The sequence below is a fragment of the Amblyomma mixtum genome, chromosome 1 (assembly GCF_055824585.1).
Source record: "Amblyomma mixtum isolate Tamu chromosome 1, ASM5582458v1, whole genome shotgun sequence".
Lineage (NCBI taxonomy): Eukaryota > Metazoa > Arthropoda > Arachnida > Ixodida > Ixodidae > Amblyomma > Amblyomma mixtum.
Window position 1 is genome coordinate 296731362 of NC_143012.1, and position 13436 is coordinate 296744797.

Below are 13436 nucleotides of genomic sequence, written 5' to 3' on the forward strand. Positions count from 1 at the left end.
CAAGGGAGGAGAACTTGTCCAGAGAAGGAAGAAATCCATGTGAGAGATGACATTAGGAAGCTAGCAGGAATAAGTTGGCTGAGATGCCGCTGCACAGGGCTATTTGGAGAGAATGAGAAGATGCCTTTGTCCTACAATGGACGCTGTCCGGCTGATGGTGACGGTGGTGGCGTTGATGATGATGACCATAAACAAATGCACATATTTCGTCGCGGTCACAAAATAAATCTTGGTCCGCCCGTATTTCCGGATTGAAAATTTTAAACATAAGCAATGACAACAAGGGCTTTCTCCACTTTATGCCCCTGCAGCATTATGGACTTGTGTTGGATGTCTAATAAGAGCTCGCCTTTTCACCCCAGGGTTATTAAATTAATTTTGAAAATCTCCTTGCTCTTTTTCTGCGTTGCCGGTATACATCATTTGCCAGAAAGAGACTAAGCTCTACTCTGGCTGCATTAGTTTTAACGCATAAATATTTGCTCATTTTTAATTAAGGACGAAGTTAATTGCTAACGAACACACATATTACATAAATCATTGTTTCAGAAAAGGCATGCCCAGGGAGACAGTGACGGCCGCAAACACGGTTTTATGTGTCCGCCTCCAGTATTGATGAGAGTGAGGAGACCTCTTTACGTTATACCGTTTAATAGTCACTCATTCCCTGACCACCCGATGCTGTAACGTGATGACAGGCTGCCTCGGTGTCGTGCGTTGATTCGAAGATGTGCCGCCCAGATAGAGACGTGGGCTAAAGAGACGAACGATTTCATAACTGTTACGTCACTTGTCTTGAGATTGGTTGCAATAAATTCCCTACTCATACTAGCTACGGTAATAAGCCACCACCACCTGCGATATGTTAAAGCCTCGATAAGACGCTACAAAAGGGCCTCTAACCCACACGTGACGGAAGTAGGGCGAAATCTGCACAGTGCACGTGCATGCTGATAGCAAACAATGTCGACCTCGCCCAGTCAATAGCTTTGCCATCTTTCTTCTCCGCTAGACAGAATTAAGAAATGAGACAAAAAAGCACGATGGGGATGAAGTGACAGCGTTTCCAGTTATTTGAGGGTGGGCTTATTTCTCTGGTCTGCAGCGAGGACTAAGAGGAAGCTTTTTAGGTCGCGTATGACTTTCCTATTCGAACGCAATGGGAACGCCGAAACACCGTCATTAGGCAAAACGTGCCCGCATTTGAATGAACCCCAGGGACATGTGTCTTGCTTGGAACAGCAAAAGCCGATTAGCTGCTCCTGCGTCACATGATCGAAGTCTTGCGGAGAAGCAGCACAAATACTCGCTCAGTCGCTACACAGCTCGGCTGAGACGTGAACGCACCGGAGTTTTTTCATCACTGCTGCGGTAATGGTCTTTCTTTTTTTTAAAAAAAAAAGAATTCAAGTTTAGATGTTTTCCTCATAAAGTATCGAAATACTTATCTGAGATTAATCGCAGGCTACAGAGGAAATTTTTTTTCAGAGGTTCACAGACTAAACACGCTGTAACAAAAAAGTAATGATTTTACATCACGCATGAAACAATATGGGTTGGCTGCAGGCATACAGTGAAAGTTATCCTTAATCTTGTAAAGCAACGATAAAGTTGTACTCAAGCGACATATTACTTTTATCTTTTACTTTCTTTGTGTATGTGCGTGTGTGTATGCGTTCCCGACACTTTTTTTTTTCCTTTCTTATTTGATGCCACGATATAGTCAAATTAAAAACATCGGCCACGTATAGTTCTCGCTTTCCACCTGCTTATTCCACATTTTTGGGAGGCACTTCGTGAATGTTAGAGCTGATTATTCTTATGTGTTCTGTTAGTGTATGCGTCAACCTTTTCATTTATATTTGAAGCAGGACAACATAAACTGGTACACAGTGTAATAGGGAAGTTGGAATGAACTCAACGGGAATGTGCTAAGGGGTATTCCAGCGTAGTATTATTCTCTGTTTTGGAGGAGACTAATCTATTAAGTAAAAGCTTGCCTCCGTTATCAAGCTTGTAAATACTTTACACCAACAGTAATAATATAATGCACTTTCTTCTAAACCCAACCTGTCGACGGATTTTTGCAGATGAATGTCTCGAAGCAAGGAGTGCTGAAAGTTTCGTTCATTCCTGTAAGTAAACAGTCTTCCCAATTTGTTTTCCAAGAACGTGTTTGCATGCGTCAACAAGATATTATGTCAAGCGTTTCGAGCACAACTGTCATTGCGAAAATGCATCTTCTATCCGTCGAACAGCCTGGAAAAGAAAACGCAACTTGGCCACCAGCGGACCCAGCTGAGCTCTTGCATATTTTAACTGAAATGTTAAGAATCGCGATAACGTAAGCGCATTGATTTGCGAATGTGTAACAAAACAACTCTAGCGCCTGGCCATTCCCAGAGCTAGTTCCGGGCAAGCGAATTTTTCAATCGTAAGTTGTTTGTGAACGCCATTTCTCGCATATATTAAGGCTGCATCATAACAATCAGCATATCCTCAAATACCTCCTCGGGATGCTTGTAGTTATCTGCTATTTATTGTCAGAAATGCACCCTATTGGTTTCCCATGTCAGTGTAACTATATATACTCGATTCAAGCGCAGGACAACCCTTAAGGAAGGTTAGACGATTCCCATTATATGTTTATAATAGTATATTAAAATATCCCACAGTTGCCTCATAATTAAAAGTGATGTCGAAGAATGCTGGACTTGACAAAGGAAAAGAAAAAGTTAGAAATAAGGCAAAGCGTTACTTAACGCAAAATGAAATGCGACTGTTTAAAACCAACCCTCGGAATTTTTCTTGTGTCCAATGTTGCCTCGATACCATAGAGTGTCGCCCGCATGGAAAAGGTAGATGGTTTAAAAAGAAAAATGATGACCTCGAGAGAATACAGGACCTTCTGTGCATTGAAGCTTCAGTTCTATTTCAAACACAGGTTCTCCTGTATACAGTGCTTGTCTTTTGTGCATTACCGACCACTTTACGGTGTGTCTTATAGGACAGATCTTGCAGGAATTCTTAGCATTTAGAATGGTCTTGGGGCATACCAAACTTCTTCCCCTCACTGGCCGTACCTTTACACATAAGTCAGCTTGCCAGAGCAACACGCCTATGGAGGTTCCGTCTGGCAGTAGTGACTGAAGTATTAGCCAAAAATGTAATTTGGCGCGCTTGAACAAAGATCTTCACTGCTTGATTCAACAATGAGCTGGCGACTGACATAACAGTAGTGTTTCTGGGGCTCGTAACAGCCAGCTACACGATTTCTTACACGTGTACTACCTTGCAAGGACTTAGACGATGTAGGGCGGTATCAACCACAGGCGAAGAAATTGTCACCAAATTATTTTAGGGTTATGACACCGCTTGCATCTCAACACCATCACTGTATCACCACTACTACCACTGTGCACTTCTGGTGTTTTGTTTGTTCAGTTCTTTTCTCTTACCAAGTTTTCCAAAACATGGTGTAGCGTGGAAATATCCATCTAATCAAATCAAATAAAACGTGACTGACCAGCACGATGTGACGTTTTGTCAGAAAGAAAGATGCGACTGCAGAAGCATGCATGCGCAACAAGCTTCACTGTCTTGCAGGCCATTATTAACAGGTCGTTTGTTGGCAATACTTCAAAGCACGTATGTACAGAAGTGAGCAGGTTTGTCTACAGTGCCGGAACCGGGTGCTGTGGGACAAATAAAGTGAAATTTTAGCGCGACTACTTGGCTGGAAACTTCGCGCTTATTGCCTTTGCCGTTCTTATAGATATATGCAGCGGTACATGAGCGCTAGCAACCTCTGTGAATTTCGCATATTTTGCACCGCAGCGCACATGCTAGAACACTTTAGACAAGCCTGCTCAAGTCTGTACAACAGTCGCATCATTAGTTTACAGAGTTAGAACAATACAGGCGTTCATTTTTAAATCGTGAAACCAATTGTTTATAAACTGAGACGCACACAGCACTTGCGACCACCAACAATATTATTGGAGCTTTCTTCAACAACAACAAAAAAATGACACAGTGCTATTATTAAACTTTGGTTCTCGTTCAGTGCTACATTCTGAATGTTGTTATCACCCTTTGTCCCTGTGTGTGTAGTTACTTCGTTGGAGACGTCCATGATATCCACCTCCCTTTGTGTCACGCTTATTGTTCATTTAGTGCTGTTCGTTGCCACTTCACGAGAAAAGAAGTAGCCGCCGCCATTTAAGCATCTTAAGGTCTTCTCTCCTTCCGCTCAAACACAACGGCTTCCGACTCGTCCGCAATCTCTGGACTTCGATTTCATAGAATGCTGTGGTATGTGGAGTTAGACGTTTCGAAGTTGTTCATTCAGCAGAGGGCCCTTAATTATAACTTCGGCCATAATAGGTTCTTCAACATACACTAACATCACACAAAACACTAGCAGGATTGCATTTCGGATGCATCAAAATACGGCCGCCGCGGCAAGGATTCGATCCCGGGACATTGGGCTTAGCAGCCCAAAGCCACAGAACACAACAGCCTTAAACAGTTTGCCGCCGCAGCGGGCATTTTAATTTGGGCCCTTTACTTGAACTGCTTGACTGAGTGTACTTGCCTAAGGAAATCTGTGAGCGCTTACTCTTCGTCACGGGATATTGACGCCGAAGCTTCGGTGCGCTCGCAGTGGCCCCCGTACCTGACGGTCGCTTACAGAGGCGATAAGTTGGCAGTCGGCGGGCCCATGGGTCAGATTCTCGACGCCCTCACCACAAGCCTGGACATGACGTAAGTGTCACCGTTTTTCTGTAGAGATCGTACAAGCAATCTGCATGTGCAGAAAGCGGACGCGTTCACCGACTTGTTATTCTCTATTTTGTCTACCCTCGCGCACACTCTGGCTTACACTCTAAACAGAAAGGAGTTAAAAGGGAGTAAGTTATTTCTCTAGAAGACTCTGTGTTATAAAAGAGAGTGCTCTAGATGACAGCTTACTCTCTTTTTTACTCCCATACAGGCGTATTTGTGTTTATAGTGCACGCTTCCATAAGTATGCTGACGCTCCTTTCAAACAGACGTTACAAACGATGTCGGAGCCGCTTTAATTGAATGCTGCGTGGTGGGACCAGCATGCGAAAAGAAGAAGTTATATTAAAGGACGGAGTATAACATGGTCTTCTCCTGCGAACCCGGTGTCATTGAATAAACCGGCCTGGGCCTGTGGACCGTGTGAACGACAGAATTCTGTGCCGTTTAGTGAAGCGGTGCTTGATCCACGTGTAAAGACCACCGATGCGGTCCGTCGGGCCTCGCATCGGGCACGTCAGAGTATACATAGAGGGGATATCGCTGCTTGTGTGTCGCTATATAGGTCCGGTTTTATCGGCCCGGCATCTATTGCACGAGCGGAGACCGCTGAGTGAGCGATTCTCAGTTCGAAGCTTATCGTTCCTCTCCTGGTTCGTTCGCGTGCTTCCCTCGTGCGCTGTAAGCACATTTTCCATGAGTCCGTTATCGCCCGATAACGAGGAGTGCCTAAAAGGCGTTGAAGTATGTGCAGAGCAAACGCGCCCAGCCGCGTTTGGGGGCAACGTGATGCGATGTGGAAATTCGCTATGAGGTAACATAGCGTCCTTTGTCAGTGGCAAGCGATACTTCTAGATTTTTTTTTTTAATGCCGACACAGAGAGCATTCAAAGTGCGTGGAGTAAAAAGGAAGTACACACTGCCTGGAACTGTGAAACAGAACAAAGGAACGGCAGCATCTTATGATATCTATTCGAGCGTGGTTCTGTGCATTGCTCGCTAACCAGAAACGTCCAGCAGAAGAGGTAACGTCCTCAGTATCGTGCAACATATCACCTCAGTCGCTATCTGCGCAAATGGAGGGACGGCAACTGTGTATTCGATAGCTGTGTTAGAACAGCACCAGATATACTTTGTACACAGAGCTATAGTGCCGCTCCAGAAAGGAAGATAGTCGAAGGAACGACAATCGTGAGATGACAAGGCATCTGTCGCTCTTTCCTCACGTTTTCTGTTCGGAATTTTTACTGAAAGAGCAAAAAACTAAAGCAACGGATTTCTTGATCAAACGGTTGTCTCTTTACTCGGAGCAGGTTTGAAGCGACCCTTCCGTCGGACGGTCAGATGGGAATCCGGCTGCCTAATGGTTCTTGGACGGGAGCTGTCGGCAACGTCCAAAGAAGGGTACGAGTAAGACACTTGACCACAACGTGATAACACATCGCTGCACCCTTTAGAGCTCACCCCGACCGACCGGCGCCGCTTCTCATGAGACTCGCACGTGCGCACACACATTGGCTCCTTGCGATAATTTTATTCTCCTACGAAGGGCAATTTTGTCTAAAAATGAAGTCCAATGTTTTCAAGGGAATCCCTCAAGGTGAAATAGATTTGTAGTAAGAGGGTACTTGCTCTCTGATATCCATTAAAACGCAGGCATACGGCTAGCTTTCATTTGTGACCGTATGGCTGCGCCACGACCGGCTGATTGCGCCTGGGCAGATAACGAAGAGTAACTATTTCCTTACAAAGCTTTTACTGCGAAATTCTACAATGAAAGCTCGAAAAATATGCGTAGCTTGCCTCGTGGCGTCCTCCTAAACTACTTGACTAAGTAGAGCCTTTCATTGTGGCTGGTCCGATCAGCAGTGACGCATCGTACCATGAAACACTGTGCGCGAACACAGCGACTTCCACAAGAGCTGCCTGTGCTGCCTTAAGCTTAAAAGATAATGTGTTGTGCCGATGGCATGGAGCACAGCTCACCACTTGGCTCAAGAATGCCAGCTGCACTTGCACGATGAGCCTGCGCAGTTTTTTTTTAATATATAAGATACAAAAGTGGGCACGCTTTTGTAATACGGGCGCTGTATCTGCGCGCAGGAAGTGGACATGACCATTGTGCCGATGATCCAGTCCCACAGCCGCATGACAGTAGGCGAGTACGGCCCGCCCATCATGTACGTGCAGTTCGGCATACTCTCGGGCAGCGGAGTCAGCACCTCCAATGTTTTCGGGTACATACTGACCTTCGACTGGAAGGTAAGCCCGGGTGAGATGCTTGTGACAAGATGCTTGTGACAAGTGATTTGTGACAAGCTGCGGAACTGCCCGAATTAAAAGCAAGGTTTGCGGGGACAAAGTAACACGAAGGCAAGAATGTGTCGCTAAGCATCCTAGCGATTTTAATTTCGTGTGTTCCCTTGCTGTTCAGCATGCCAACAAGGCCACACCTAGAAGACACAACACATATAAAAAGCAGATGGAAAACAGCAACTTAAGAACAAAATAAGTCTTCCATCAATAAGTATTGATCAAATAATGTGCAACAACAGTGACAATACTACTCTGCTCCAGTGTCGATGCCCCCCCCCCCCCCCCTTCCCTCCGAAAAAAAAAAGAGGGAGGAGGGGGGGGGGGGGGGGCGCTTGCCTGCTCACTGTCACAATAGGCAATAGTCTACACTCTGTGAGAATAAACAATGAGGGTTAATGGACGACCCATAATAAACTGTCTGTTTTCCTTAGACAGGGACAATGACCATATAAGTATTATAGGCCCGCAAAACACAAGGCCATTCACATCATGTTTTTCAGACAGTGTGGGTAGCCCTTACTAGGAACAGACGTCGTGCCTCCGCGGACACCATACGCCATTTAGCCTACGGCTGATCAGATCAAACAAAGTAAGCATGCAGTCATTAATCGCGTGTGCCGTTGTCTGCTGATGTTGCCTATTGCTGCCGCGATAAATAAACGTCAGAGCTGCGGATCGATTAATGCACAAATATTAATGTTGAATGTCTGAGGTCTTATGCTGCGTGCACTCAGTAGTGAGAGAAGGGAGAAAGAAAGGAGGCAGAAAATCGGCAGAAAGAGATAAAGCAGAAGTAAAAAGATAGTTTCGGAGGAACTTTCTGACCGCTTATGCTTATAATGGTGAAAAGGCGCGAAAAATTCGAAATACGAAATGAAAACGCAAATAGAAACAGGTATTCATAAAAGGCTAAATTCTCGCTAAAGAAGGACTTGTGAGAAGAAATGATGACACTGAAGAGTGGAATGCACATTGCGCCATTCATTTTCGCAATGGCAAGATATTTCGGCAATCCGAGAGGCGCAGCAAAATTGGTCACTGGCGCCGCTTAACATCTAGATTTTACACTTAAGTACTTAAATCTTCTTTAGCTTTTCTGTCAAAGATTTAATCACCAGTTCTGTTTCTTTTTGTGTGTGTGCGTGTTTGCTAAGGTTCACACACTCTAAATAAAAAGGAGTACAAAGGGAGTGAGCTGTCTTTAGCGCACTCTCTTTTATAAGAGGGAGTGCGCCGAGAGGACAGCTTGCTCCCTTCTTACTCCCATACAGCCATATTCATGTTTGGAGTGCAATACGGGGAGCCTGCTGGCAGTGCAACCCTAGTTTCACAAATGGACGCTATATAGTTCAAGTGTAATAGATAAGGACCTTCTCAAAAATTGCGAGGACACTTCGGCAACTAAAGTGTTGAGAGGCGAAAGCCGATGACACTATGCCGTGACGACTTCCGGTGGATGTGACGTCACACCGTTCCCATGGCTATATCGATACCCAAATTATACATCTTTCGGGGATCTGAAGTGTTAATTACGCTTAATTACGCATTTTTTCATCTAATTTGAAACAAGTCCGCCTTTTTTTCGACCATTCTGTGACAATTTTCACTATGCCGTGACGACTTCCGGTGGATGTGACGTCACACCGTTCCCGTGGCTATATCGACGTCCGCACCATTTCGACGCAATTTCGACATTTTTGCTCATAATTAATTAACTAATTAATCTACAGTCATCAACTTGGCTTCTAGGTTCATTTTTCCCTCTGTCTGAAGCAACCATTGCTTTTCTTCTATCTTTTTAGTTCCCGAGTTAAACGCGTGTGATACGCTTTGTTAACGGACGAGGCTTTCGCCTTAAACATGCGCCTCCATCTCTTCCGCGAATGGTGCTCACGCAGGTGTGGGCTCTGCTCCTCAGCGCCATCCCCGTGCTGGCCCTGCTGGTGAGCCTGTCGGAACTCGTCGTTTACGAGACCTCCTGGAGGAGGATACCGTCCCAGGTGCACAGATGGGGCTGGGAGCTCTTCAGGAATCTGCTCTACGAAAGTGAGTCCAGGCTGGAGGGCCTTACTATTTTGCTACGTCACTTCCGTAAGCAAAAGGCACGCTCATGAATCACCAAACTGTCGTGAAAATTTTGCGTATACGGAACACACGTCAACGCTTTGACAGTTCCTATCATTGTGTTAGTGTTTGACTTAATCGTTCGTCACTCGTATTCAGCCGATCTACTCTGATAATGGCGACCGCAAGCAGCTGTTGACTTGTACTTCGCGTGGTCAAGCGTCGTCTGAGCGAAGCTGCCCCTTTTAGATGCGTCTATGCACGCAACCGGCATTTTCTCGCGTAGATACTCCAAGACGAGCACCCGAATAATTCTTGAACAGGTCTGCGTCAGCTTGCGCAGGACATTACGGGAGCCTCTTCGCGTAGCAAAGCAGTACACCCCCAGTGCTCGTTACATGATTGTTACCGCGTGGAAAGTGGGCGGACTCCTTAACCCGAAGTCTGACATGCATGAACGACGTGACATAGTTACTGCCTATTGCCAAAAAATGTTCGAACCAAGGTGATGCGGCGATAATTCAGTAAATCGTTGATCACCTCACGGTGCTTAATTGTGCGCGTGTACTACCTTTTTTACGAGTTGATTAGTCACCACATATCGCCGATTCTCGGCCAGCCCAGTCCCAGTGTGGGCATGTGCATTTGACTCCTGGGAAATAAAAAAACAACGAAAGCTTTCTTTCGCTCTAGTCCCAGTCCGTTTCATGCTCGACGCGGCAAGATAACTGTAATTTTTCAATCCGTCGAAATTAAGAGCAACGAACCGAATGCTTGAGCTGCAGTGCGCACAGTGAGCCACCTGTTTCCGCTTGACGCAGGTTCCCCGCGCTGTCCGTCGCAGACCTCTGCGCGTGCCGTGCTGACGGCGTGGCTGCTGGCGGTGCTGGTGATTGCCAACTCGTTCGCGGGCCACCTCAAGTCCAGTATGGCCATCAAGAACGAGCCCATGCAGGTGGACAGCGTCCACGACGTGGTCGCCCGGAGAGGACTCAGACCCATCGTCTGGAAGGGATCGCACTACGAGGCATTCCTTTCGGTCGGTCATCCGCTTCATGCTTGTATACGGTCATGCAAAGGCGTTATGGCATGAGCTGGAGCTTCGGCGTTGCTCTTCTAAGCCAGCCCGTAGACATGCTCGAAACTTTATAAATCGACCTACATGACGACAATCCCTTTTTAGGAGCCAAAGATGTTCCTTCGTGGTTCTCGCAATGGTCCACCAGCGCCCACTTTATCTAGTCCACCGGACAAATTCTAACAGCGTCATAAGTATATTATGTAACCATCCGTTGCAGTTAGTCCAAGGGTCTTCACATGTGAACAATGTTTTTTTTTTTTGTTCCATGAAAGTACATTGGCATGGCACTTGGAGACTCGTTAGCCGCCAACTGATCGTCGTTTACGAAGTCTGTGTTTTTACGGCACTGTGCTTTTGTCGGCCGTGGTCGTGTATAGCAAGCTTGGATGCATTAGATTAGAGACCTTCGTGTGTCTTTTCTTATCTAGACATCGAATAAATAGGAACACTAATCAGCATGCAACAGCTATTCCCCAAGGATAAGTCAGGCTACGTTTTCTTTTTTTCTTAGTTTTCTTCCAAGATGCATAAACCCCTTAATGCCCTTTCAAGTTCGATGCAGTAAGAATAAAATTGATTCTTGATTGCGAGTCAAGTGTTCGCATTAGTATCGTTCGTGTGCGTACGCTGATACCCACCTATAGAGCTTCTGAAGCTTTGTCAATCTAGAAAGTCGGCGTGAATGCTCTCGGCAAAGCGCCTTGTTTATGTTAGGTGCCTGTCACCGAGACCTAGAATCACCTTGCACGAAGGGCATCTAGAAATGCTCTGAAGTAATACACTGCATTTAAAGGTATAATGGGAGATCAATGACGAGTGCTTAGATGCTATAAAGAGCGCTTAGAAACTACTGAGAAATTCTTGCCGGTATAATCATGTGTCTTTCCCACAGACGTCCCGTTCGCCGGTGCTGAGCACGCTGTGGCGCATGGTGGCACGCACCAACGGCTCGCAGCGGGGTCGCGACATGTTCCTCGACGAGCACATGCACCAGGTGGTGGAGCGGCGCGCCGTGCTCATGGTGGACCACATCTCGCTGCAGTGGCGCACGGCCGCCTACTGCCGGCGGACGCTGGTGCCCAGCTTCCACTTCGCGCGCGAGCACGTCGAAGAGAACCCGCTTTCCTTCCTCATGTCACGCACCATGCGCAGGGACCTGCACCGGCGCATCTACGCCAGGTACGCACATCGACCGAAGCGCAGTGCATGCAGTGTCTTTAAAAACTTCGAACAAGGACGGCATCGACGGAACGAGTTTGTTCGATAACACGTGTTCATTGCCTACGGTGTGGGACACGGTTAGGATGTTTGATATATTGGAGCGAGAGCTCCACTACGCCATGTTTCGCCAAGGTCATCGGGTGTTTCAGTTTGACCTTCAGCAGAAGGAGCACCGGAGGTTTGGCTGTGACGTCAGAACACGTGACTCACCGCAGCTGCATCTGCTGCGCCGCTGCTCCGACCGCGGTGCGCCGACCGCCACTTCGGCAGATGTGGTCCCGTGATTATGCACATGACTAGGCGTTCAAGGAGGCGACGCTGCTCTCGCATGCTGTTGTGGATGTGGGTCACTAGTGCGTTATGGTATGGTATGGTATGGTATGGTATGGTATGGTATGGTATGGTATGGTATGGTATGGTATGGTATGGTATGGTATGGTATGGTATGGTATGGTATGGTATGGTATGGTATGGTATGGTATGGTATGGCAGACGCACCGTTTACTCGTACGCCATAACTGGGGGACCTTCATATGGCGCAAATTTTTCCGGCTGCATTCGTACGATTCCTCGTTGCATACAGCTTACATGTGCTAGTCAAGTCGGAAGCTAGCTTGCTACAGGGATTCGAACCAGCGACATATGCGCCTTAAATTGTATGCCTTCCTATGGACGGATGGACAAACTGCCTTCCCAGACTTTTTACCTCTTCCCTTCAGGCGAGTTTGAGGCGCCCGCCGAGATGTGAGTACCTACTATACAGGGGCGTAGCGAGGGGGTGGGGGGTTCGGTGTCAGAACACCCCCCGAAGTTTTCTGAGCACAGCATCCATCTCTCCCCCTCCTTTCGGTTTTTTTTTTCGCCCATGCTATTTGCGCACCGCATCGATATATTAAAACGTAAAAACGAAAAGATGAGTGTCGGTTTGATGACCAAAAATGGTTCCTGTTCTAAAAGCCAGAAGGCGCCACTAAGGTGAAGTTACCGTTGCGTCTCTGTTCGCATGCGCTGAACTAATAGTAAGGATGTAACAGTGTAAATTCCCTCAAAACGCTTGAATTTAGCGTACGTAAGCGTTGGGACGTAGACAGCTAGCAACAATGCCTACTGATCGGCACCTAAGCTATTGAAAATACCCTTAGCTCAGCATTGACGCTCTCTTTCTACTTTTTTTTTTATATAACACCCCCTGAAATTTTAAGCAACACCCGCTGTTTGGCTAGTTGGTAAGCCGTAATCCCAGAAAATCCAGTGCAATAGGACAACGGGCAAGAATGAAGGAGGACGACATGGACATCAGCGCTTCTGACCGTGTCGTAGTCCTTCATTCTTGTCCGTTGTCCTTTTGCGCTGGTTTTTCTGAGACACCCTGAAGAATATTTTTGCTACGCCATTGCTCCTATGTACAGCTGAGACTATTAGTACACAGGAAACATTCTACTCTTGAGGCGTCCGGTGACATATACTCCAACAGACATGCACCACCTGCTGCTCGCAGGATCATGTGGATGTACGAGAGCGGCCTGGTGAGCAAGTGGATGGCGGACAGTCTGGGCGACTGGCAGCGCTGTGTGCACCACGTCGGGGGCCACGCGGCGGAGAAACTCACCGTCAGTGACACGCTGGCCAGCTTCGTGCTCTGGGCGCTGGTCATGACGGCGGCCGTGGCAGCCTTCATCATCGAGATGCTGCACCGGCAGCGGGGCACCGCCACCTGCCCAGAGCCCGAGACGCTTCCGCGAGAAATGACCCGGGCGACACGGGTACAGCTGAGGCGCTCGCGCGTTCCACGAGCACGCCGCCGCCTGCCCGCAAAGGCAGCATCGTTTAGTGAACTCTTAGTGAAGTAAAGCAGCTTAAAGAGACCCAGACGGTCGGGCGAGGTACCGTGATCGCAGACTAGCTGCAGCCCAACGTGGGGCGTGTTGACGATACGCGGTCATTACAATTTGGATAATGCCATGAAGAA

General features: G+C 47.1%; 1 protein-coding gene across 1 annotated transcript; it reads left to right on the forward strand.

Annotated features, from left to right (window-relative positions):
* Positions 1–6129: 6129 nt before the first annotated feature.
* LOC149372154 (putative glutamate receptor) lies at positions 6130–13436 on the forward strand. Its single transcript, XM_089585908.1, has 6 exons — positions 6130–6189; positions 6889–7047; positions 9000–9147; positions 9987–10204; positions 11139–11425; positions 12966–13436. Exons 1-6 carry the CDS (start codon positions 6130–6132, stop codon positions 13315–13317), a joined length of 1224 nt encoding a protein of 407 aa, XP_089442034.1. The 3' UTR covers positions 13318–13436.